The sequence below is a fragment of the Amblyomma americanum genome, chromosome 4 (assembly GCF_052857255.1).
Source record: "Amblyomma americanum isolate KBUSLIRL-KWMA chromosome 4, ASM5285725v1, whole genome shotgun sequence".
Taxonomy (NCBI): domain Eukaryota; kingdom Metazoa; phylum Arthropoda; class Arachnida; order Ixodida; family Ixodidae; genus Amblyomma; species Amblyomma americanum.
In genome coordinates this window covers 173,357,762-173,385,639 of record NC_135500.1, presented here as the reverse complement: position 1 = coordinate 173,385,639, position 27,878 = coordinate 173,357,762, and the positions used below count along the sequence as shown (strand labels likewise).

The 27,878-nt window shown below is 43.2% G+C and overlaps 1 protein-coding gene across 2 annotated transcripts in view; it reads right to left on the bottom strand.

The window, feature by feature from the left end:
- The window catches only part of ATP7 (copper-transporting ATPase 1), a 50,532-nt gene extending 27,979 nt beyond the window's left edge, over positions 1–22,553 (bottom strand). Inside the window, exons 1-13 of one of the 2 annotated variants that reach the window (XM_077662257.1) lie at positions 22,273–22,412; positions 21,393–21,439; positions 18,392–18,572; positions 15,882–16,527; positions 15,174–15,335; positions 14,048–14,211; positions 12,589–12,750; positions 12,416–12,495; positions 10,188–10,356; positions 8,654–8,887; positions 6,473–6,613; positions 5,361–5,594; positions 509–649 (exon numbers count right to left, since the gene is read on the bottom strand). In XM_077662257.1, the coding sequence (XP_077518383.1) occupies positions 509–649; positions 5,361–5,594; positions 6,473–6,613; positions 8,654–8,887; positions 10,188–10,356; positions 12,416–12,495; positions 12,589–12,750; positions 14,048–14,211; positions 15,174–15,335; positions 15,882–16,173 (1,779 nt within the window). In that variant the 5' untranslated portion in view covers positions 16,174–16,527; positions 18,392–18,572; positions 21,393–21,439; positions 22,273–22,412. Of the gene's footprint in view, positions 1–508; positions 650–5,360; positions 5,595–6,472; positions 6,614–8,653; positions 8,888–10,187; positions 10,357–12,415; positions 12,496–12,588; positions 12,751–14,047; positions 14,212–15,173; positions 15,336–15,881; positions 16,528–18,391; positions 18,573–21,392; positions 21,440–22,272 lie in introns of both variants that reach the window. The other variant, XM_077662256.1, reaches the window with a different exon arrangement.
- Positions 22,554–27,878: the final 5,325 nt, after the last annotated feature.

Genomic DNA, 27,878 nt, shown 5'->3' with positions numbered 1-27,878 from the left:
AATTCGGCAAGAAATGCATTCATTCTTCGCACTCAACAGTGGCATTAAAACTCAATGGCACGACTATTCAAAACCATTCAATGCAGGCTCAGCTATCACAATGCCCCTAGAGACAACAAGACTCAATTGAAACAGCTTGCAAGCCAGCGGTACCTCTGTGCCAACCTGCCATAGAAGCACTACACTACGGGCAGAGAGGCAGAAGGAATAACACTCACAAGATCATCATCTCTGATCTGGGTTTTAGCACCTACATTCCTTATCTTTCAGATTGTTAAGGAAGCAATAACAAAGACACCTCTCAAGATAAGCTCACTTTAAACATTATAAACATACCAATGCTGTAACTTGCACAGGTCACGCAAAGGTGATGGGTCAGACTGCAAAAAATGAACACAAGCAGTCTAGTCTATCTACACTATTGCCAGCAGGTTTCAGTCCTGTTAGATAGAATAGAAAGAAATCGGGAGCCTTTAGAAATATTTTACACAGAAAGTATGACGCTTACCTGCCTCTTGAAGAAGCGCGTGATGTAGTCAACATTGTGAAATCCAATCAGAACCCATGCACTCAGTGTCAGCAGTGACACCAGCACCACAGCTGGTACGAAGTAGCCAGCTATTTTATCAGCCAGCTGCTGAATTGGGGCCTGTACAAGAGAAGCACATACGGCAATGCAAGCTCACATGATATGCAATGGCCTCAAAAATCACTACAGAAGGAACACAAGATATGAGCACCGCAAAAGAATGCAGACCCTTGCTGCATCTTCCTGTAGTGGACATATCAGGTGTTTCAGGGAAGCCTGCCATTAATTTTTAATGGAGTGCAGGCACCTAATTTTGGTGGCATGTTTTTTTCTCTACAATGATACTGAAGACATTACTATGCATGAATCACCACATGGTATTCACCTATGACTGCTAATTAATTTATAATCGTATTTTTCCTGTCATGCTGTCTTGGTTTCGGTTCCAACAGCCGAATGATGGCTGTGACGTCAAACAGTGGTTTATGCCACGCAAGCATGAAAAACATTGATATAGTCACTGCTTCATCGTTTTAATTCATTAAAGTGCTGAAGGCAGCCATCCTCGAGACCCAAAATGGCAACGAATGTGGTATATATATATTGCAGTTTTTCCATGCCTCACGTAACATAAAACCACTCTGACGTCACAGACATCGTTCGGCTGTTGAAATCGAAACAGCATGAGAAAGAAATTTGATTATAAATTATTTAGCGGTCATAGAATACCAGGTGGTAACCCATGTATAACAATGCCTTATGCAACATTACAAACAAGAAAATATGCACCAAAAGTTAGGTTTCTATACTCCTTTAAAATTAAGTTTTTTCAGGTGATGAAGTGCTTTTTGCCGCATAGTAATATCAGTGTTGGTGGACATCAGAAAACAGGCGAATCATGTGAAAAAGTGAAGTGATTAACTGAATTTTAATAGTTAACTTTTTAACTATTAGAGATAGGCACCTCACTGCAATTAGAGGTTTGTAGCAGGCAGTTAGTAATAGCCATATCACTTTTTAGAATTCGAAAATGCGTTTTATTTATTTATTTTATTTACAGAATACTGCAGATCGAATCGGTACAAGCAGGAGAGGGTACATACATTTCTTAGTAAGCACTATGCCTTGGAATCAGCAACAATGGTGAAGTTACAATTTGCAACAAGAAAAATATTAACATACATAAACAAGGTTATAAAGCAAATACACTTTGTGAAAGTACATGCCCCAAACACAGGCACATAGACAAAGAAGCACACTATGCACTGTTAATAAATAATCATCATTTCTAACCGTACAGTCAGACGTATATGCTCTCAAAAGGTTGAAGAAAGGAAAGGTGAATCATGAGGCAGGGAATTCCAGTCAGATATTGTTTTCGGTAAAAATGAATGTTTGTAGAAGTTTGTGCGGGCAAATATTGGCTTGATACTATGACTATGTCTGTGTCGTGAAGGTCTGGTTGTGTCCCTTTCGAAGTAGTCCTGTGGCTGAATACCTAGTTTTTGAAAATACAAAGAGTGAAAAAAACGCAGCCGGGCAGCCTTTCTTCTTCCACCCAATGGCTGCCTGCTGCCTTCTGCTGCCTACTGCTGCCTCTGAGACTCAACTAATTTGGGCCATTTCTCACCCATTCGAAAACTGCGCGCCTGCGGAGAGCGCAACACAAAGTCCATCAAATCACCAAATTAGTGTCTGACTATAGTGTATTTTGAGTGAAATGTATGTTTGCTATTGGAACGTGCCACATGATGTTCTCTGCCCCACCCACACTGGAGTAGCTAAGTGGCGAGGAGCGGGGAACATTGCAGCGTGGGCGGGGCAGAGATTGTCACGTATTACGAGCCATGGAGTGACGTGATTTGCTGGATGTCGCTTTGTGCTCTCTGCAGGCACACAGTTTTCAAATGGCACGAGAAATAGCCCAAATTTGTTGAGCAGCAGAGGCGAGGGCAATCACATTTTCAAAATTCCAAAATCTGATGCAGCTATTACTAGCTGCCGGCTACAAATCTCTAATTGCAATCAGGTGCCTAACTGTAATAGTGAAAGAGCTAACTATTAGAATTTAGTTAATCGCTTTACCAGTTAACATGATTCTCCTGTTTTCTGATGTCCGCCAATACTGGTATTACTATGCCACAAAAGTGTCTCTTTACCTGAAAGACCTATTTTTACAAATTAATGGCAGGCTTCCCTGAAACATCTGGTATATAGGCTGATACCTGCTGTGCTGAAAGTTGCAAGCATTCAGATAAAAAGAAATTATAGACAATGAATACGATTGATGCACAGCGTATGCGTTAGCATTAGTTGACGAAGCAGCCGCTGCCGCTGACGGGTTGAGACCATGCGAGTAGGTGGTGTGATCCAGTCCATCAATCACCGTGTGGCATGCAGTAACCCCCACTCAACTCTCCTGACCCAATCCAACAATTACAGGGTGACATGCCGTGCCCCCTCTTCTTCCTTCTCCCATTTTCCCTTTCTCTCTAGAGACTTCAGACCAATGCTGGCACCCGAGGCTTTATACATGTGGACAGAAGGACAGACAGATTTTTCCAACATGGGGGTTCTGATGCATATGCATTAAAAATGACAGAATGATAAAAAAAGTGATGTGACAATTCCGGAAGCAAAAGCAGTTGAATTTAACCTCGATGAATATTTTGATGCTTCCACTGTACTGAATCCTTTTACTCTAAATCAAGATTTCACACATGCAACACAATTTTTTTGGAGGCTGCAGGCATGCAGAGGTGTGTAGAAGGTGGTGGTAGCAGGGTGGGCAGCCCTCTAGAAAGGGGTGTGGAGTAGGAAGGTGGTTGACTGGTGGGTGGTGCTTCTGGAGGGTAGCTGGCTTTCAAATTCCATTCACAGTCCCTTTTTCCTTCCTCTGTTGCGTGGGCTTCTAGTGGGTAAAGGCCTTGTGAAGGGTGCAAATAGGTTGGTGGGTAGGTGGTGCCTCTGGAGGGTAGAGTTAGGTGGTGGTGGTTGGTGGGTGATGAAGGTAGGTGGAAGTAGGGTGGGATGGTGCATTGAGGGTGGCGGTGGGTGGGCAACACCCTAGCTAGGGGTTGCTGCCGGGATATGGCTAGTGGGTGGTGCTTTTGGAGGGTGGAGACTGAGCACGGTTGCTCCTTGTTTGGGCTGGAGGCTTCACTTCAACAGACACTAGATTTCCGAAGGTGTGGGCCAAAACTTAAAAAGCACATAAATGTGTGCCAGTAAACTTGTCTCTGCCATTCCTCATATCATTTTCAGTGGCACAAGTGTTATGAAATTTTGACAGCAAGATGTTTCACACTTTCTCACCATTGCTTTCTTCCCTTTCTTATACTGCAGTGAAATGTGTACAAAGCCTTCGCTCCTATGAAGACAAGTACTATAGGTGCATCTGCTATCTAAACTGCAAGCTACAGTCTGTCCTCAGATTTCACAGAAAGGTAGCACTGTTTAATGCCAATTTTAATTACGCTTAGCATTTTGTGCGCCTGAAATAAGAAAGAGTAAGCTGCTATGTGGGGCGAGGTCTAGTTAAGTAGTGCCCCTTCACTGCAAGTGGCCACTGCAAAGTGACACTGCGAAGTGGCATTGCGGTGGTGCCACTTCGGGAGACAGACATCAACCCATTACTTTCCAAACTCTGCCCACGGAGAAAAGCTTGTCTATTCGACAAGTTCATCAGTAAACATCATGACTGCACAGTGGAGTTCTACAAGTGAAATTAGGCCCCACAACAGGCGACAGCATCTCTGGCTTGAACAAAGAAAGCAGTTCAATTTCATGTGACACTGTACTAGGCCCATTAAAAAATGCTAGCTCTCTGTTGTGTGAAATCTGAACTTTGGTTAGGCAAGAGTCACAATTGTACCTGCTTTTTCTACCAATTCAAGGCTCAGACTCTTATTAATTTTCAAGACTCTTATTAATTCAAGACTGTTAATAATTTGAACTAGTTTTTTTTTTTTTTGAAGCGATGTTTATTGCCTCAGGGCATAAAAACTATGAAGTAAGAGATGAGTCAGATGCTTAAATAAATGAAGAAAGTTGAGCTGATCTGACAAAATCAATATGTGAACGATGATATCGACCTTGTGTCCATGCAATATATGACTCCGGATTGTCTGGTGAGAGTCCCACTGACGCCAGGTGCTGAATTCTCGTCGGATTCAGCGCCGGGCAGTCCCACAACAGGTGGTGGATATCAGCCTCACAGTCTCTGTTCTTGCAGACTGGACACCCGGGGCGGGGATATAAATCTTTGAAATGCAGCCACTCGCATGTCACAGCTGGAGTTAGGGCAACCCCGACCCGTATCCTCCGAAGCGCAACCTCCTCTGCACGGGTGAGACCACGGGGGAGGGTTACCGCACACGGAGGGATTAGAGCACGTGTGCGGCACCGGAGGTGTTCCTTTCTTGTTATAAGGAGGGTGGTGTCATCCAGAGTGAGGACTCGAGGCAAAGACGAGGTTGGGGTCGAAAGGCGGGTCGCAGAATCTGCGCGGCTTTGTGCGCTCAGGAGGTCACGCGGGACCGACACAATACGGATTTGTTGCGGGATGCTTATTTAAAGCAGTCAATTTAGGTGCAGTCAACATGAAGTGCATTAAAAAAAAAATATGCCAGATTCGAACCTCACTTAATTCGAACAAATTGTTGGTAGCCTTCAAGCTCAAATTATCAGGAACCAACTGTTTAAAAACCAAGCAAGAAACAAATATTCTCTTAAATCCATAGTGTGCAGACAAGAAAAATGAGAATAAGTCTTCTATGACAGCCTTTTTTCAGCACGCGCTTCAAAGGAAGATGAAGATGCAAAGACTCACTTTCGATGTCTGGGCCTCTTCGACGAGCCGGACGATTTGCGAGAGTGCTGTGTCTTTACCAACATGGGTGGCAATGATCAGAAGGACTCCCTTGTTGTTGATAGAGCCACCAATGACCTGGTCACCGACTTTCTTCGGTACAGGCATGGATTCACCAGTGATGAGCGCTTCATCCACAACTGAGTGACCCATGCAGACCCTCCCGTCTACTGGAATCTTTGCACCGGGCACAACCTACAATTTCAAGCAAGGGGAGAATGAGGAACACGAGTTGCACCGTATTTGATACACAATGCAAAAGGCAATACACAGTCTATGCTGTTGCAAGCTGCTCACCAGACAACAGTGGGCCACAAGCATTATTATCTGACAATGCAAGGCAATGACTTACCCATTTCTTTTACATGCAAATGCACAGAAGCAATGCTTAAAGCCATCTAAAAACATGAAATAGCAATAGAATGCTCACATAAGAACAATTTTTCACACCGACTGAACGGTGTTACAGATAGTTGGGCAGTGACTGATAAATGCAAAGCTATGCAAATAACTGGTTATAAAACATTTTTGTCCTCATTTTTGTCAGTTACACCTAATTTACATTCTGATACTAGGTATGCCCACAATCTTGATACTTTCTGATTAAAAAATGACAGTACAAGAATGGGCACATTGAATTGCAAGTGCAAGCCAAGAAAGCGTTTTTCCAGCCATGTTCCAAAAGTTGAAAAGGCCCAGCACAGACACCTGCCCACCTTGTGTAACACACTATAAAATGCAAAGGCAAAGCTTTTTTCTTTCTAGACAGATTTTTAAGAAACAGCGAAGTTTATCCATTTAATTCTGCCCTCCTTAGCATCCTCCTCTTGAATCTTTTTTTCTTGAGTGCGTCCCCCACAATAATCCGCATGACGACCAATCCGATTTGGTCGCCATGAGCCAAGTTTAGGGCAATTCTCAATTTCTGAACAGGTTTCAACTCAAATTTTGAGAGAACCTCTATCTCAAGCTTTGAAACAGGTTTTGACATGCAGTTTAATGCACAATGCAAAGGAAAACACCAGCAACAGAAGCTCAAAACAATCTGTGCTTAAAATGCAAAGGTGGCTTGCCTTTAACACGTCTCCTCTTTGGACCAACTCTACAGTGATGTTCCTCTCAGCGGTAACATTCAATTGAGGATCCACATCTACAAGAATGGCCTCTGTGGCTTGCAATGATATCAACTTGGCAAGGGCAGCAGATGTCTTCCCCTAGAGAGAAAAATTTCTGTATTCTCATCATGCGGTCCACACAAACAGACACAGATGATCTCAGGAAGTGCAACCGAAGACAAGAACAGAGAAGCAATACAATGAGTTTACAACGCACCACATGGTTCTTGTACTAGAATGATTTTGACAAGTGCCACATCAAAATGCCCAAGGCAGCACATGTTTGAAACCAGAATTATTACTTGGAGGACATGTTACTAACTTCGGGAACCCAAAGGTCAGGCACTAAGCCTCTTTTAAATCAAGAAAAAAAAGGCCTGGAATGAATCAAGCTGAATTTTAGAGGTGCACACCCTAGTGATGAAACTAAAAAGGTCAGATGGAAATGTCTATTGTTGCTGACTCCCTCACTCATTCGCTGTCTAGCTCACACATGTACAGATGCACGCACGCACACAAAAAAAGGTCATGAGCACTTCCCACATTTGTGTGCGTGCTTTAAAACACACATTAATCACCCGGGAAGTGTTTAACAAGCAAATCACTGAGAAATCACTGTCCAAGAACAAAGCCTCCTTTAAATAAAGAAAAAGGAAGAAATCGAGTTTTAGCAATGTTTCCTGCTAGCTCAATGCAGTAAAAGAGGGCTGTGAATTTACCTTTCATTTACCTTTCATCTATGCATAGCCCTATCAAAATCTATTGTGTGTAAAAAAATTGAGTACTATACAGCTATATTTTGTCTCCTTGTTTGTGATTTTGTCCAAAAAACACAAATTATAATGCCCTGCACAAAGGCAGCTGCATCTACTCGGACAAGGAACTACGGCGCTAGAATTGGTTGCTCTAGACTGTGCAACATCCCTTCAGGATTGGGCTTAACTAGCTCAACTATCTGGAATGCACACATACCCGCATGCATGCGACGCCTTGCCTGTCGTTGCTCAGTGCAACTAGGGAACAAGCTTCAGCCCTGGTATACACGTTTTGGGGGCGCAAAGAACGACAACACAGCTTGGAGCTGACAACCACTATACAAACTGCAAAGTCGTCTTTGAATTTTAAGAAAGAAACTGAGGCTCTGAGGCATATTCCTTATATTTCTTATTTCATACATAAATTTTAAAAATTATGAATTCAATGATAAATTTCATGCTTGAGTTTCTGCCTTCATTATTTCGCACCAGATGTGCTCTTGTTAAATCCTCAACATGGCGACATAATGTATGTGCCTAATGCAAAAGTGTTCTGTTTTAAGAGAAGCAATTACTTCACAGTCATTTCTTTTTTTATATATATGCAGAAGCAGCTACCCAATCCACAACAAAAATAACCAAAGATACCTTTTTGTCTTCTGCAGAGAGCCTAGAACCGCGGTATACCCGACCTTTTAATTTGTAAGACAATCACATTAAGAACATTCTACTTAACGACAAAGAGCAAGCAACTTACACACTAATTCTATAGGCCACGATAGCCTAACCTACTTTTTAAAAAGTTATATTTAAATCCCCTCAATTCTTACACGTTTCTAAGCAGCTATAAGTATTAAGACAGCAGACGTATAGCATCTGAAGCTTCTCAATGCCATTGCTTGGCATTGGCAGACATTTATTTTCCGCAGTCTACACTGTAAGCTTTGCATTCTCTATCTCATAATGCAATCAACATCTTAGCACCTCTGCTTCTCACTCTGCAGACACTTCCAACAAAAACCTAAACATCAAACTCAACATCAGTCGCAAGTACTTCGTTTGCAAACTCATATTTTTGGCCTGACCCACAACTACCACTCATTTTGCATCTGAAATATGAGCATTTAAGGTTCAACCTAATATGCTTTCCTGAAGAGTGACTGGCATGACAAGACACACAAATCTGTCTCATCTGTTTTCGCCACAGAGTGCTGCATTTATCTTTGCAGCGAACAGAGTAGCATACTCTCTCAGATCTCAACTGTGTTAACTACAGGTGAACATAAATTTGTGTTTTTTGGAGCTAAAAATAAGTTTGACGGTGGACAAGACTGACAGAAAACTGATACATAAGATATAGGCTGGTATAGTGCTAGGACCTTACCTTTGCAATGTGCTCAAGCCATCGTCCAAGTGAGATGAACATGAGCAGCATCGGTGGTGTCTCAAAGAAGGTCTTTGGGCTGTGGTCAGCGCCATCAATCATGAAGTATATAACTATGATGACGCTGTAAAAGTAAGAGATACTTGTTGCGAGCATGATGAGCACATCCATGTTAGCCACCTTGTGGGACAGAGCTTTCCAGGCTTGGATGTAGAAGTAGCGACCACCTACAAACTGCACAAGAAAAGGCATTAAGACATCAGCATTCCATTAAAAGCCATAACAGACAGAAACCATTCTCAAGTACAGAAACATTACTGGCAGTTATTGAGCAACCACTACAGGGAGTGCCTATCAACGTCACTTCAACATGGCCAGTAGCATTTCACAAACTATGAATTCCACAACAGTAGGAAAATCCGAAAGAAATTTTTGAAACTACTGCCGGTGGTGCGACGACCTGCAGAAGGAAAACAAACTTTCAACATGTCCCTGTTAATACCATTGGTGTGGTTTCCTTCACAGTAAGGTTCAAACCATCACAGCAAGAAAGCAATGTGTCCAAAAGGCAGCAAAACGTAGAGCTCCTTGATGCTTTGAAATGTTCATTGAAAGTAAAAAAATGTTAATCTAATCCGTATCTTTTTTCACATTTAATAAAGCATTTCATAACGTTCTCACAATACAGTTCTTCACAGTATTAGTACTAGTACCATTTAAAACAGCAGGCCATGTTAGCAGTTTCTTTTAAACAACCATGCTAAGTAGATATAACACCTTTTCAGCACGATTTCATATTAAGCACATTATGCATGCAATCATTTATTCATCCTTATGGCAGGAAAGGTTGATGCTCTATTACAATGCACACTACAATATTGAAATATTAAGCTGATACATGCTTTAAATAAAACTGCAAGGCATTCATGATTTTGAACTTTCATCACCATGCTACATTAGGCACCCTTTACTTGGCTAGTGGCGATTTGATTTTTGGTTTATTCAATCTGACAGGCCATTCTGAAGGCATTTTCTAATGCTAATCCATTTTTCTGTCTTTTTAGAGGGGTTCTCCCAGATACAAAAACATTGACACTACCATAAACAATTTCCTGTAAACCGGTATCACTTTCATTGCAGTATGCAAGAAACAATTACAGAAGATTGAACACTGATCCCCATTAACAGTAAGCAGGAAGCGGGCCATTGGGTCTGTAAATAGGCAGAACAAACATGCCACAAAAGCAGCAAGAGGACGAAAATTACAAGTCACCACAAGGTGTAAAAGCATACCTAGTGCACAGCAAATAAACACAAAAGAGTAAGCAAAAATATCTCATCACAATGCAGCTCCGAAATCTATGGGAGCATAAAATGAGTTTGAACCTGGCCAGTCGCATCATCGCATGAAATATTTACTAGACTACAAAGGTTCAAGCAACCTTAACTCTGGCTCCAAACAAAACGCACATTACTGTTCCTTGCAAACAAAGGAACCAAGTCATGACAACAATAAACATTGCAGGGCGCTCACCTGCACTGGTGTAGCCAAAAGAAAAAGAATGAAGTTCTCGGCTGAAAGACCAGGGAATATACAGCAGTCGTTGTCATGTTTGTATAGCATGCGCTGGGCCATGTAGTACATCATGAGCAACATGGATGGCACACCAAACATCAAAGAAAGCAGGAACGAGTTTCTCCACCTGTTCAAAAGAAAGAGATTAAGGGAGCAAGCACCAACAGTCAAACTAAAAGAAAGAGTTTAAGCAAACAGTTAAAAACTGGTGCCGTGCATAAATCATAACTAAATAAAGTACCAACACCAGTGTATAAACATTGTTTTAAAAACAGCACACCGCACAGAAAACACAGATTTTGTGAACACAGTGTGATAAGAGAACCTTGAGAGTTGCCATGGTTACAATAATGAGTCATTTGTACAGTTTGCTTGCTCACCACCATCAATAGCACAGAAAAAGACTGCAGTTCGTACACACTGAAGCAAAGTGGTCTCCCATATTTCACCTTGCTACTTAATGCAAAGAAAATGGGTTATAAAATTTATACAGGTAAAATAAGACAACTCTCCGAGTTTTGACATAAAGTCAGCCTAGTTCAATGAATACTGCCTTTGTGGGTAACAAAAGTTGACGTATAATAAATCTTCCCATACACCTCACAGACAACGGATAAAATGCAAATGGCCAACATTGACCACAAAGTTCAACACAGTGCAAGTTCATCATTTTGATTGCAGCTAGCCACAAGACAGTTAAAACAGCAGAGGAAATAATTAGATACTGGTTTACTTTGCATTTTTGAATGAATGTGTGCTCCTTGTAGACAAGCGTCATGTTTGTAAGCAAAGGTGATGCTGCGGTCGGCAGCAATGCGGGGTGTAGGCAAAACGTAGCATGCCTACACTGCGCCAAGCGACTGCCTTCGAAACCAACTCGCATATGCGAATATTCCAAAACGTGCGTGTCACTTGTGGTTAGAAACATTTTTGTTCATGCTCAGAGAGTAGTTCTGCACTTTTTCAGCCTCTTCGCCAGAAGGAATTAGTAGGTGGAGTGCTGCACTGGGTGCTGCTCCGCTCCTAGTTGGCGACAAGTAACAGTGCAGCGCTACAGCGGGTGAAAGCGCGCGAGGTATGGGGAGGAACTAATCGTCCACAGTTTTCAACTTATGGGCCGATAAGGCGTATCCGATAGCTAGTGGAAGACAGGACGAGGTGATGCACGACGCGAATCAGCTTTCTCACACGACGAACCTTGTAATGTGCTTCCTATTTTCACCAAGCCGCTTCACTCCAGAGACCTTGGAAATTAATGAACACTATAGCTGCTTTGAATAAGGCAAATGCGATATGAGAGCTCCACGAGCGCATGCATAGACATTTTCTTCGAACTCCAAACAAAATTTACGGTCACTCTGCTAAGCTATAAAATTTTGCGTCTTATTTTAGAATTTATACATGTGTGCGCATTCTGCTTGATCAGAGTGGCTTCTGGCGTGGAATTTGCTGCGTCGTCAGGTTCTGATCGACCTACAATGTGAAAATTCAAATAATTTGGCAAATAACACTGCACGACTTTGTCGAGATCCTAATTAACGTCGTTGGACCAGTGTTGAAACGACACACTTGTTGAAATGTGCGAAAATGAAAACAGAGAAAAAACCCTCGTGCGCGCTACTGCCCCGAGTCCGGTGCTTCTTCAAGCGCGGCATGGTGTGAATGCTGAAGGCGACTGGCGGCAGCTTTTTATCTTTTTTTTTTGCACGAAGTGATGCTTGGGACATTGTCCAGGTGACAAGCATCTGAAAATGACCCCCTGCGTTCAACTTCCGATCCCAAACACACAGAATATCGCGCCTAAACTTATGCTGAGAGCACGACGGAATGAGAAAGAGTTGAAGGCGTTACTTGATTTTTGCACTGTTCACCATGCGACCGAGACACGAACCAACTTATTAGATTTGAATGCAGAAACGCAATATAATAACCCAAGGGGCGAAACGAGCTCGGTGTAATAACCCATGAGCTCGGCGGTAATAATTAGTCGCATCTTTTTAATGCATCTCTGACATCACGGCCTGAGGCTTGTCTATACAGGTTATACTGTATATACATCAATCTCATGAGGCTTCATCAAAAACCTTGGTAAGCAACTGCCTTGAAAAGTTTCATTACTGCACAGGAAAATGAAGTTGGGGAAATTATCCATGTCAACCCTGTATACAAGGCAAAAAATTTCTTACTTTTTCACTTCTTCTTTTTGGCTCAAATAACTTGCATCCATCTTGTGGTCTGTGAATGGAAATGCATCAAAGCCCAAGTCCTGCAGACAGAGTGACCAAACAATTCAATGAGGGCTACAGCACAGCTAAGGAGCACGCTCTCACTGATAACACTACGCTCATTCAATCCTCACCTTAATTCTTTCCAAGATCTGACGAGCCCCTGTTCGCTCTGGGTCAAAGAAAAACTTCCCCTTCTGAGTTGACAAACTGACTGATGCGCTGGCAACGCCTGGAAGCTTGCAGACATTGATTTCAATGGCATGAACACAGGAGGCACAGGTCATGCCACGTATCTGGAAGAACACAAATAGAAACACAAACATGCCAGCTGCTTTGATGTAACAAGGAAAAGAGAGGACTTTTTTTTTTTTTTTTTCAGAGCAATATGGCCAGGAGAGAAACAAAGGAAGCACACAAAGATTATGAACTGGCAGCTGAATGTTTACATTTACTGCGAACTCCACAAGGACAAAGTCACGCATGCCCAAACAATGAACAAAGAGGAAACAATACAACAATATAAAAAAAATCTGAAGTGATAATGAGGATGCCTGAAGAAAAGATGGGCAATTCATAAACAGTCAAAATTTTGCAAAGCTTCAAAGACACAAAAAAAAACTAACAAAAACAAACCTCAAACACTAAACCTGTTGCACAAAAACCTAAGCCCCAGCACCTGCTAAGAAAACACAGTTCTTCTGTGCAAAAAGCCCAGATGGCAAACTAATGCAGACATTAGAGCATGACCAACGCATTTCTATTGCCTCTAAACACTGCATGTTGCCACTCGAGCTGTTTAGCTTGTGCATCAGACTCAGTACCAACAAAGGAATCCATACACCTAAGAATGCTAAGCAGTTAGCACCATTACAAAGCACAGGAAAAATCAGTATAAAATAAGGGCAACATCAGCATTGGAAGCAATACTACACAGTGCAAAGCATTTATGCAAGGACGGTGAGAAAAAGGCTTGACAGCGATCACAAAGTAAGCATTAACAAAAATGTTAACTTTACACAAGCATCCATATGTTTGCTTACAGCTGTTGCAATACTGCTGTCATAAAGCACTGGATTCAAAGATACCCGTATTTTTTCAGCTATACAGGCACTCCAATCCCATCTCCCAATTTTGAGAAAGGCAGTCAGAGTCATCCCTGAGTGGAGATTACGGCATATACATCATTCAAGCAACCATATTCCTTAGCCTGTTTAAAGGATATACATCCCACATTTAGCTGTAATAGTGGCATACACTTTTTCTAATGCTTTTTTCATTCATTCATTCATTCATTCATTCATTCATTCATTCATTCATTCATTCATTCATTCAAGATCACCAATGCCCGTAATGGGGTATTATGCGATGTCAATACGACAACAGTTTCCATACCAGTCACATGTGGATGCCTATACTAAAATCAGATCTATGCGTAGGTCCCTGCGCTATTTTTTTCTTGTATCTCCTTGCCACTGAGTTTCAGCAGAGAAGAACCGTGGCCTCACTTGATACTGTATGAGAAGCAGAAATCATCGCTTTGCTTTCTTTTTCTTGCTTTCACGAGATTAAAAATGTTGCAAAAAGACGCACCACAAATTCAGCTTCACCATGCAAAGAAGGTGACTCTTCATTAACAGAGGCTTCAAATCCCATGTCATTGATGAGTTCCACCAGTTGACTGGGCTGGACGACAGCTGGGTCAAACCGGACTTCTGCCTTCTGAGCCAGCAGGGCCACTAAAGCAAATTTTACACCTGAAAAAAAATATATATATATATAGCTGGTGTCTAACACTGCCTGGTGAGCACAGGTGCAGGAAATCACCCTCCAGCATTGCAGTCAATGTGACTAGCAGCCAGTAAATTTGCAAATCAAATTTGCAAATTCAGCATATAAACTTGGGTCAAAACATGCCAAAAACAATAAAAATTCACTACATTACTTTGACTATTACGCCAAGCATTTAAAAAGATAACAGAAACAAAAAACTGACTTGTTTTCTGAGCTAAAATAGTGCAAGCATGGTGTTTTCGTCAAGGAGTATGTTCCTACCAGCTTAAGCTTTGGTACACTTTCAAGTGCCACCTCCCTTGAGATGCTAACGAATTTCTTGGAAAACTTTTGAACATATACCACTAGCAAACTACTGCTACTTCGCTTGATCCGAAAGCTGATATTGATATCATTACTCCTTGACTACCGCAGCCTCCACGTTATCTAGTAAGACTTGTAAACTGTCTCAGCAATGTACCTTAGATAATGCAATCCAAAAAGCATTACATGTCTTCTAGAGAGCTGCACATAGATTGGAAGGTTTTACTTTTCTGCGTAAATTAAAAGATCACACACTCAGTCCACTAATGAAAGGCACACAGTCATGCACAACCCCACATGGTTCCTGTTGTGGTATACGTAGACACTTGTAAAAGGCACGTGAAGAAAACTAGAGAACTATCAATTTGAAGTTAACACCTGGTTCCATATAACTACCTTAAAAAGTAATTAAACAGGCTGCATTTATGTTTACCCCCGCTGTGCAATTTCCGAAAATGAAATTTTGCTTTGGATCCGAGGCCAGAGTTGCTCATTACCAAAGCAAGCTGTATATTAACGCTGCTTTCACTCTACTTTCTCTGAATATTCCCAGCCATTTTTCTGCAATATGATGAACAGAAACGGACCCAACTACATTTGTGCACGAAACAGAACAACTGACCTTTGACCTTGTACAGTTGCTTCTCTATGGCAGCCACACAAGATGAGCAGGTCATGCCAGTCACCCTCAGAAAGCACTTGTCACCATCTTCACTATTGCTGTGGCATTGCTTATCATTCACAGAACCGTCAACAGATGTCAATTTCTGCTCAGGGACTGGTCCTGCAAGTAGCAAATGAGCAAAAAAGAATGTGCTAATGAGAGCTCTCTTTTTCACCTCTGCACCAGCAACCAGTAACAGCACGAATCAACAACAAAAAAGAATCAAACAATACGCATTATTAGTCCGTGTCACTATGTTTCATAAAATGTGTTCCATTTTTACAGCCAAGGCAGCTGTTGTGCTATCTATAGCTCCATGTGCTATGAGAGCAGTTTACATGTAGTACAAGATAAATGAGAAATGCCTCAGTTTTGCAGAAAGCATCTATAACTTAAACATAACAGCAACAAAAACATGGTAAAATATACTATTCACTACTTCAAGACTGCGCAGGTAGCTCATTTGGTTAATTTCTGATTATAGAAATGTTTGCAATGTATGCTGTTTTGTTGATCTGTTCTTTCTCCCACCCGTATCCTGGTTAAACCTCCACTATAATGTAGAAACAAACAAAGCTGCATTTAACTCTAATCAACTACAAGCACCTATTTCATTTAGTGAGTGTTTAACTTAAATGCTGTGAAAAACAAAAACACCGAACTTGCCTGTAGATGGCTGTTGTGACTCTTTCATAACAATATCAGGGCCACCTGCATCAAGTGCCACTGACCCAAGAACACTGCACTCAAAGCCCATGTCTTCTATCTTCTCAGCAAGTGCTTCTGCAGTCAGCAATTCATCATTGTAGACAAACCTTGCACTTTCCTCCTCGAGTGACACTTTCACACCTTTTACACCAGGCTCCTGCCCCACATGTGATTCAATGTTACGAACACATGATTGGCAAGTCATGCCTTTGACGCTGAGAAGTGTGGTCGAGAGTCTCAGCCGCGTCATTTCCAGTTCACGTTCAAGGTTCTCCACAGAAATACTTGTTGCATCAAAGCACAGAACTGCCAAAGGGGGCCCGTTGACGCCAGGGATCACATGGGCCTTAACAGCACCAGCAAAGCGACAAAGCTTTGCTTCCAACTTGGCTTTGAAGACGTCGCACGGCTGTTCGTTCTCTGCTAAAAAGATCGCCGTTGAACATGTGGAACTTGCAATGCCTGATGCCTGCTGTGTTTGCAGCTGTGGAAGGTCGCCAGGCTTTACTCTGAAGCCGGCACCCTCTATTTTCCTCTCGATGCATGTCAGAGAAGTCACGTCGGGTCTATACGTCACGGCAGCAGCCCCTGCCGAGAGCTCCACCTGTGCCATGTTCAAAGCGAATTTTTTGCAAAGTTCAAACATGCAGCACAGCTGTGTCCACAAAGACTGAATACGCTTGGGGCTCCGAGCCAATGTGAACAGCTGGTGTAAATGATGCTGGGCTAATACACAAACACACATAAAATTGATGAAATGAGGCTTTTTCAGAAGTCAAGCATGACACATATGGGCCAAGCAGTCCTTTTCTTTATAGTTTTTGCTATGTTTCAAAAAAGAATGCTGCTTCTTGAACAAAAGTCGCAAAGTTGCGTTACATGTTTCTTCTACTGCCAGCTCTAACACAACCAGACACTAACTATAAAAAACTATAATATGGAATACTTTGTGTTCTTCTGTAAGAAATAAAAATAAAAAATTAATTCTATACAGTATTGCAATTAAATGAACCACGGTTTAGAAGCGTGGCTTTAATTTACATGCAACAAAATGTCATGGCAGATAGGATACACCAATGAAAAAGAATGATCATGGTACGCCACAAGTGGCACAGGCCTTCCATTTCACTTTTTCATATTTCACTTTTTCATAACTAGTTTAACTTTTTTCCCTCACTGTTAAGAATATGCCTAGTTTTAAAGTATTAGGTTAACAATATATATATATCTATGTACCTATACAAAACATAAATTGCTCTTTGCCAGTCTACTAGGTTTTAGAGTAGCAGTACTGTAAATAAATAAATCAATAAATAAACAAAAAAGCATGGCCGATGACAACTCTATTCAGTTTTCGTTTTCAGTAAGATTTCAATATTTCAGCCTTTTGTATTTTTCCTGATATTTGGTTTAAAAAAAATCCTTTCATTTCTAAGAAATTTCAAGTTGGAATATTTCTTCTGGCTAGTCTGCTACAAACACTAACATTGATGATGGTGTTGACTGGAGCGTCACAGGTTTGCTTTGTTTCATTTTTCATGTTTAGTTTCTCCTCCAATCTTTCTTGTGTGATAAAAGTGCACTAGCAAATGCAAACCAAAAGCTACCTTACAATTAAGGTGCGTTATCCTTTATTTTCACTTGGCAACACCCCAGATTAGTTGCGGAAGTGGCCTGTGTTGGCACTGCCTGCCTTCGTTTTTATTCTTCTCTAGCTTCTCAATGTTAGTTTAGCCTCTTTGTCACAAGGAAATAGTAGTCCATCAATCCAGGCCAACTTCAATTTTTCTGCAGTTTTCCCTTTAAGGGGCCCAGAATCCTTTTGGCAATAACACACCGACACTCCTTGCAAGTATGATATGTTGCCATGAATGCAGCCTCATACAGTCCTACACACTAGGGGTCTAATGAGGCAACCAGAGAGTTGACTCCCACTTTCCTGCACCTACAATCCACCACATACAGAAGAAAAAAAAAAAAACATGGCAAAGTGAGTGCACGAAACAAGGCCAGGGAAAGAGAGATATGATTCACTATAGAAAAGGCATGTAAAAAAAAAGATCTTCCACATAGTGCACGAGTAATAGAATTACGTGGGCAGTGCACCAGACACAAGATCAGGTGGCAGCTTACATAAAACTATGCCACTCAAGAGTATTGGTGGCTTTTCATTCAAAGAAGCAAAAGAGAGGGCGAAGATCGGGATATTCAGATGGTTGTGGAATGTAACATGAGCTTCAACAAAAATAAGCTCCCTTAAGATTTCTCAAGACATTTTGCACATCTGACATAAGGCAGTTTAGGGTCACTACATTGAATGAGTGGTATTGCATGCTTCAATGTAGGGCTGGTGCACGTTTTTCCCTGTTCAAGGCCTCCATAAATTTTCATAACAAAAGCAGATATAAGGAACCCAAGTTAGGGGTGTTTAAATAATCAAACGCTGAAAAAGTGAGTAAGGCACATACCCTGACAGACTGAACTCCATTTAAGCCAGCCAGGGCATCTTGAATGGTCTTGGCATTTGCTTGATCAGCTACACCTTCAATATAGAAGGTGGTAGTGGTCGACGGATGAAAATGCCATGTTGACAAGTGGCACCCACGTGGTTTTATAGCAATTCAGCCACTTTAATCAGAAGCCATCAGCCTGCATACAAACAAACCATTTCTTCCAACTGTTGCCAAGGTGATTCTAAAGAACGATTTTAGTTCTACCTTGAATTAATTAGAGGAAAAACACACAACACCCTACTAATCGCTCATGCCCACGAAGTTTCAATGCATAACAGAAAAAACTGCAATCCAGTATGATCACTTTACTTGCAAAAGTATTAAATTATACAAGTGAAAGAGAAAGTGGGTCTTAATTTCCACTCTGGGATAAATTGTTCTATTGTAAATGAGCTACCCAGCACTGCTCCTCTGCTGTCCCCTGAAGTAATGTGTGGGACAGTGTTTTCCATAGCTCCAATTAAATACAAAAACATGAAATACACCACAGTTTTGGTTTGGTCAGTTGTGACCACAAGGCACAAGTGTATTTTACCTAGCCCATAAAGGTTCAATGTGGTTGCAGTGTCAGTAGTGGACATGTCTCAATCACAGAGTGTAGCGTATATCATTTTTCTCAAGGGTGCAGAAACTCAAGTGTGCCACAATCTTCACCTAAGAAATGTCCGAACCAGGCACAAGTGGACGACAAGATAGCCGAGATAGTCCGCCAAGCAGGATGCTTGGCAGCCACATTTCTGTCGGTGGCATGGAACGCATCAAGAGCACGTTAATGGTGCGCTTCCCAGAAGAAAACTTATATGCCGTGCACTAATTATAATATATCTAGACTGCAGTTTTGACAGAAATTTCAGATGCACTGTGCATAAAATGCTCATGTCCAAAACCACTAATGGCTATTTATTCACCCTTCAATATATGTATTTTTTGTATATTGTGTACAGAGTCATTCTACCCCTGTGCTTTCTTCCTGTTGCTCCCTTCTTTCTTTCCCACCCCCTGTCCTCTCCCTGCCTCTTTTTAACCTCTGCTGGCTGTAGCTCGGGTGCTTCTAGCTTTGACGGTAGATGTCGCAGCCAGCAAAAATCTTTTCTTCTTGTATTTTACAATAAACCACTAATTCTTGTTGACCTGACCACCTTACCACATTTGGTAGTACCTACGTACATAATGTTACTATCAGTATGTATTGAAATAAGGCATGCACCTCTTTATTTTTTCTCTCCATGGCAGCATTACTCTGTCACCTTAGACTACAACTGCACGTTTTTTAATATGTAGGCACAGCAGGATCTAGAAAAATGCATTTCAAAATTTTTTATGGTTCTTAAAAACACATTAATCACAGTCCAATTCGCACAATAAGCCCGGTTGAACATGTGAGCTAGTCTTTCACAGGGCTTCAAACTACCGATGTCTTCAATGCAAGAAAATCAAGCATATTTGAAATCAAAAATGCAGCAAATGCAAGCAGGCAAATTCCAAACATTTGGTCACTGATGCAGAATGTTCCTAATACCCGTAAGTAGAGTTAGCCAAGCTGATATGGTGCGCTCATGTACGGCCCATCGTTTTCAAGTTTTATTTCTTCAGGGACTTCTGGAGATAAAAATCCAGCATTACAGTCAGATTTCAAATTTGGGTACAAATCATGTCAAATAGCAAATAACTCTTCTAATTTGGGTTTTTCACCGTTATTTTTTGTAACAATGATAGTCAATTATTTCGGCTTGTTTCTGTGGGGTGTATGAAATGCTATGTTTTTGCTTACAGTTTTTTTGAACAATAACGAAATAACACGTCGCATCCAGACAGCCAACCAAATCAGCTAGCTCTCTCTTTTTGTTATTTACTAGAATTATTTCATAGTACATACTGCCCATTGCCATATGCAGCATCTCCAAATCTGCACTAGAACCGGCCAGCTGCACCGCAGCGGTGGCCAAGTGGTTGAGCATCCGCCTCGCATGCGGGAGGTGTGGGGTTCGATCCCCAGTGCCGCCAGGTACCCACCGGTGATACAATGGGTACAAGCTTTTCCCCTAGTCTGGGTGCTCGGATTATTTAGGGTGAAATGCTTGGAAAATGGGTCTTTGACCCCACTTGAGAAGTCAAAAAATACCTTGTGCCATGGCGCCTCTTTGGCCATAGATGCCCTTGCACCATAAAAATCCATAATCATCATTAGACCAGCCTGCTTTTGCTTGTACACTTAAAAAACCCTCATTCACTCACGATCATGGTGTGGGTTCTGGCGATAATTGAATGGGCAGCCGCGGATAGCGGGGAAAAAGTATTTATCTCTCCATTTGAACCCCACAATATCAAAGTGGATGTTTTAAGCCCACAGAAGCATTGAAGAACCTCCCTGCCTTACTACTTCATCTCACTCTCGCTCTTTGTCAGTACTGGAGCAGGTTGTCATTAGCGCACATAGCATTCACACAATGGTGTTAGGAAGACACCAAGACAGTACCTCTGTTCTGTTCCCTCGCTTGTAAAACACACTTTTCCAACTTATCTTCACATTAAGCCAAGCCATGGTTAATAAATGTCAAAAAAAGTTCAAACTATTAAATGTTTAACTGAGAACACTACTGTACAATCAGTACAATTAAGCCATTCGATCATTAATTCCTGTAAGGCGTATTCAGCCTTGAGCTCTGGCTAATTGGATTTTCCCAAAGCCATATTTTCAGGCAGAACATGGGTTTAACCCAAGTTTTGAAAAATTTGCTCGTAGTGCAAGAACCGGGTGAAACCGGGTTGTTCCTCAAATCAATAGGTCCTATGTATATACAGTGAACAGCTTAAACTCATTGGCCATGTGCACATTGAAACATATGAAACAGGACTTCAAAATGTGCTGCCCATTACAAAATTGGTGCTGTAAATGATGATGGCATAAGGGTTGCATAAAAAAAAAACAGTAATGAAGGATCATGCGACGACGTACGTTTTCGAGAAACCGGCTTTCAAAAGCTGCGGTCAGGATCAGGTCGTCTGCGAACAACACACAGACAGAGTCGCGCCTCTATATATACAGCAGGCGACATGCAGCTGGAGATTGCGCAACGTAGAAACACAAATTTTCGTACCTCCCTGTGCCAACTTCCTGTTTAGGCCGAGCACGAAACGAAACACGAAACGAAACACAGTCGAGTGTCGGGCTCCCAGCGTCGACGAACTGTCACGCGCCTCATGGCGAAAGTTAACACCCTTTCGTCTCTTCTCCAGACAGCTGAGCTGCGTGACTCAGAAGGAAAGCAATAATAAATGTAAACAGGACGTCGGTGATTCCAGTTCTAGCTCTCCGTACGTGAACGCGGAGACTGATGTTCCGGTCGACCGCTTCTAATCGCGTTTGTCAATGATAAAGAGGCTTTCTAACTTATCATGATCACTTATCAAATATTGATATCGCCTTTGTGATACCTGCATGTTGCTATGGAGAAGTTGGCAAGCCAGGCTTCCTGGCTGCTTTGGTAGGGCTGGAAGCTACGCCGATTACATAGCTGGCACGTCCCGCTGTGATCAAGCGAATGAATGCCTGTTTACAATGATAACATACAAGCACTGAGCTTTCGACACAGGCGAACAAAATGCATGAGAAAAAAAGTTAGAGGGGAACAACACGTGCTGCAGAAATATCCGAAAAAGTAGACACGTTCAATAGTTGTCACAAACCAAACCGCTTCGTTTAGTTTCGCGTTTGCACACCTAAACAACAGCATGAAAGCACATACCGTTGTACTACGATTGATGAGCGATCAGACAAGCTTACACGGCGCCTGGTTGACAACGTTAAAGATTCGAGGCTCTTTGATCGATCATACCTGCACAGCTGGTGAAGTTGTTCATTGTCGTTCTTTAGCCTCCATGATCTCCGACGGCTGCTGTGACCGTTTTCGGGATGTCTTCAGCTTTCACAACCACCGAAACGACTTCGATCAGACATAAAGCATTCGAAGGCGCAGCTCCAACCGCCAGCTGTTCTAACAGGTTTCGCGGCACAGATCCTACAAGTGAACGCCGTCAAGTGCCAAGAAATGTGCGATGACACAGGCACCCACAACATCACGGCCGCGATCATGTACTGGAACGGAGAACAGCTAGCAGAAGGCAGAAGTCGGCGAGTCGGGTGTTGACGACGTCCCTCAGAGAGTCGTTGCCTGGGGGCGCTGCGAGCAACGTGTCATGTGCCCCGCTGCTCGTTGCGCTCATCTCAGCCGAAAAGTTTCGCGGTTCTGTTGGTTCTACTGCAAGTCCATCATGTTCTTATCTTTTTTAATAGTGGTAGATGTGCGGAAACTGCTATTGCTGATGACTGCTTCTCAGGTCATTATTTGTTGCACATCTGCCAAAAGTTTCGCACGAGCAAACCTTACCCCCTCACGCCACCGCTCTGGGTGGCTTGCCTTGAGCTTGCACGCAGGATGTTTTAAAAGTTTGTCGTATTCCGAATTTTGCTACCAAGATTATACAAGAATATCTAAAAATTAAGGCCCTGTAATGTTTCATTACTGTTTATTTTCTTTAACCAACATGGAAGAAAGCACCGAGAACGCACGCGCCGCATTTAGATATTTAGCAATAAGCTAAAGAAGAGTAACGAAGATAATAGTTGGCAGAGTTCGTGAACCAACGCGGCACTAAACGCGCATTTATACGCATAGCAAGAACATAAAAAAGGTTACGACATAGCACATCTGTAAGGTGCTTTTTTTTTTGGATCTGTTGCTCGCCGCGCCCCTCCCCGACGCAACTTCTGATCTTGTCAGTGGGCACCGTTTATTGGGGATGGAACACTTGTCTTTTTCTTAATATAACCGCGTTCTTTTAAAGAGCACCGATTTGGGATTAATGCTAAAAGCGTCATTTTTTTAAACAAAGCGGTGACAGATATCCTTAAACACAGATATATTTTTATAGCGCAAATAATTTGGATTCATTACCTCTCTTCGAATTTCATACTTGCAGGAACCCTCAATTAAGTGACCTAGCAGTTCAAAACGTCCTCCAGTGTCTGCATTCCATCATATGCTGTTCAGCCGGCTCTGTGCACTCGTGGATTCGTAATACAAAAAAGAAATAACAATGTGGCAGTGACTGTGGCCGTGCCGCTGCGTTTGTCGAACATCCTTTCATTAACTCGGAATGAGCCCAGTGTTTCAATTCGGGAACTCACAGCCTTCTATGACAATTTGTCTGATAACACAGTTTCCTTTGCGATATCTTGGCTAAGTAGACACCTCGAAACAGCATGCATGGTCAGCATTGAATTTCTGCTCATTCATGGCTCAGTGGGATTTTTGTTTTCTCGTGCTACCTTTTCGCTAGATCCCGGTCTGTTGCATCACGTGAGGGGAACGGGGCTCTGATCTGAAATCTGTCAAAAACTCCTTGACATCAGCAAAAGGAACGTGTCGGTTTCCAGGGCTTGCGTGTCATCTGTTCAAAGCGAACTGGAAAAGAGCGCCGACATCGAAGGAACGATCATCAGCTTTGCGGCCCACGTGATCACAAAAACCAAAATTTTATTTTCGTCTTCTTGCTTCATCACACTTCTAGTGAGTGAGTGAGTGAGTGAGTTCGTTCTCCAAGTGGCTACACAGTTTGTACACCCGTTATTGTCCTGACCAGAGTAATAAAGAGGGATGTTCAATAGGTTGTGTACCTGAATATGAAAACAAAATTTTGAGATGAAATCGAACTCACTTTCAATCCCTTGACATTGCTGAAGGAGCCCTGTTAGCACTTCTTTGAGTGCATTATCGTCAGGAAATCATTGCTGCGCAGAATTTTTTCCAGTTAAGAAAGGAGGCTAGCTTCCGCCAGTTACCAGGTCCGCACGGTGAGTGGCTAATGCACCCTGGCCAGTCCCCGCAGTGGGTATGTGCCATTAAGCCTGAGGGCATCATCATCATCACCATCATCGTCTCCTTGAACCCGCGCTACCAGATAGCATATTGTGATGCGAGACTTGTGAGTTGGCGCATTGTCGTGAAGCGTCAACAGATTTTATTTATTTATTTGTTTGCTTGCTTATTTATTCGTTTGTTTGTTTATGTGTTTGTTTATTTATCAACTTTGTACGCAGTCATTTTTATTTTGGCATTACTGGAGATGGGGAGGGGGAATTACAACATGAGCAGTGCAACCAAACTGGAGGTAAAAAGTACACAAAACACAAGAAATGCAACGCGCCGACAACTTCACAGGGCGTCTGGCTTTCACTGCTCACATAATGCCTTCATTACTTAAACAGTGGCGCCTCCAGTCATAATCCTCTGTGGCATGGACCTTAATAAAACGCCTCCTGTATCCTAAAGAGCTTGCTGGTGCCATAGCCTTTCCAGCCAAAACTTCGTTAGAGTTGATGATGCTGTGCTTCCATTGCATGAACTCTTGTTTGGACTACGGATCGCGTGACGGGCCCACGTTTCATCACCCATAGCAATTTTAGAATAGAATTCTCCAGGATTATTCATAGTACGTCTTAATTCTCCTGGCTATATATATTGGTGTCGACATGCTTTGTGCTCAGGCGTCAGCAATCGTGGTGCTCAGAACGTTTCTGTTCTTAGCAGGAACTTTTATGTTTTGTTTTGAAGCGAAAGCTTTACTGGCCGCGAACTTGCGATTCCGCCGTGGCGGTGCTCCAAGGAGGCACATGACGTCACAACGCGCGCCTCGCCGCGGTGCCGAACCTGTCTGGCCGGGCCGGCTGCGGCTGGCGCACTCTACATGCTCCAAGTCTCTGCCAGTGCGGTTAGATTGCGCCGAAGCCTCCGAAAGCGTCGGCGGTCAAGCGCAGTTGGAGTATACAGGGTCTCACTTTGGCCGATATGACGTCGCCCTGCAGCGCGCGCGCGCGCGCGCGTTACATCGGAGTATAAACGCGCCTTAACAGAGCCTGCGCTTAACCGCTAACCAATGTATTCGGTGGCGGCATCTATGGGAGCCACCGATATCTCCGGCACATTGACTGAATAAAAAAAATACCTGTGCCGAGGCTCCGAATCGAACCAGGGCCTTTGGCGTTTGAGGCGAAGAGGCTACCACTCCGCAACGACGGCTCTTTTTTTTTTCTTTATTGCATGTAAATAGTGCCGAAAAGAAAAGTCTAAGCACTCTTACGCCACAAAACACCAGGCCACCTTACCCCTGCATGACCCCTCCTTCCAAAACATCAAAAGTCTGGGAGCCACACACATGCATCCAGATAGGGGAGACAGCTAGGCAGCTCTTGCAGGGCAGCATATATTCACCGCACCAAAGCGCATTGTTCACGAAACAAAGATTTCGACGACCGTGGTGATTCGGCGTGGCGGTCCATCATGCGGCTCTTTCAGAGACTAAATAGTCTCAGCAACATAAATAGATCATATGGCACAGCACGCCGCCACGACGGCCCAAGCTTTAACCATGAATAAAGGTGCATCTAGTGAATGCACTCTTCCGATGCAGAAGTCGCCGCGCTTCCGCGCGCTACGTATATACTGGCCTAAAAGAGCTAGGCCATAAGCAATTTTTTCGACTGGAAAGGGTTTGCTTTTCTGGTCCTTCTAATATGAACCAGAGAATTTATTTACTAAGCAGGTTTTTTCATGTGACTGCTGAATTATGGGCCGTATACACTAAACATAAAGAAGTAAAAACAGAGTAAACTGCGCTCTAGCACACTCCCTTTTATAAAAGAGGTGGCTAGAGAATGGCTTAATCCCTTTTTACTCCCATATAGGCGTATTCGTGTTTAGAGTGTATGGTATGGACCGAGCACAACATTGAAGCAGAGCATGACGATAGAGCCGTGGACTGCAAAGGGGGGGAGATGGGGGGGGGGGGGAGGTGACGCGCGATAGCCACCGCACTGGGTGGGCATAGCAGTTTTTTGATGAAAGGAAATAGCCTAGTAACTATTTCATATCTCGGTTTACTAACCTCAACAGCGCCGTGAGGACAAGGATTTATAATGTGGGAGTGAAAGAAGAAACAGAGAAAAGGGTGCCGTAGTGGAGGGCTCCGGAATAATTTTTACCACCTGAGGATATTTAACGTGCACTGATATCGCACAGCGCAAGGGCGCCTTTAGCGTCTGTTGATTGGTCCTCCGGCTCAATAGCCGAGCGCCTTAACCGCTGAGCCACTGCGGCGGGTGTTGCTTCTCCTTTCTCGGACCGGGCAGTGCGCTCAGCATCTCTCGCTGCTTTCGCTGTTTGTAGCGTCATAGCACTAATTCGCTCTCCGGTGCCCTCTGCAAACATTCGCGGCGCAAAGCGAACGGATGAAAGATAATTAAGGAAGACGGTTATTTCAAACAGCGCGAAAGGTCATCAGTTAGAGCACGTAAACGAGACAGAGAATAAACTTTAAGTAAATGAAGAAAGAAAAAAGCAAAAAGATATTATGCCGCCGTGGGTGGGCCCCTTAGTACAAATGCTGGCTGGGAATGTACCTGCGGAGTTTTCCCCACGCTTCACTCGGTGGCAATGGCCTTCCCTTTCACTGGTTCCCAGCAAGAAGGGCGCCTGGGGCAGTGACCGACGATGGACAAACTCCAGGGGAATAGGGGAACGGTGCCTTCAAGCAATTAACCGTGTCCGACAGGAGAGAGCTTGCCGCAGTTGAGGCCCGCGGCGCCGCACGCATCACCTGTGTTTTCGACGGACACGTGCCGCTTGCAATACTGTTGCACCACTGTGCGAAATAGCAGTGGGTTTGCGATTCCTCCTCGCTAGTTCCCATGTGTGGACTCCCCCCCCCCCCCCCCCCCCACCTCCCCCGCTAAGTGAAGGGGAGGAACCTTAGGGGATTTAAGGAGCGTGCTTTGCGAGAACGAATGCTCTGGGCCCTGGCGACAAGGCTCATCCAGTCGCTCGACGCATGAACGCTTGAATTTTGACTGTTTGCTTTTTCCTTAAAAATGTAAATAAGTTTCTTCAAAGTGCCATTAAACCCGCTTGTTTTCGTTTTCCGAAACTTAAAGTTCCATCCTTCCTCAGCCCGAAGGCTCGGACACGCTACCCAAAGGAGCCCGTGTTCGAGTGAGCCCCACGTCCACAACAGTGGTCAGACAAGGGGAGGGACAGCCAGCGATCCCACGAGGCCCTTGAGGAGTTGTGGATGGACGATTGGGGGTGCGGGCACATGTGGTAGAGTGTCGGAGGGGCCTGTGTAAAAACTGCATGCTGGAGGGGTAGGGTGACAGGCATGTTTGTTTTGAGGCGAGGGGAAGGTGCCGATCTATAGTTGCCGATATACGACAGTTTCATTTCAAAAGTGTGTGCAGTGCGAGAGGATGTAGTGATGATCAAGTGGTCTAAGGCATCAGGGAACGAAGCTGCTCTCTTTGCACCACCGCTGCATGGTTTGAATCCTGCTCCGGGATGGTAACTTTTTCTCTGCTGGATACGATTGGGCGGAAGGTTTCACAATGTTT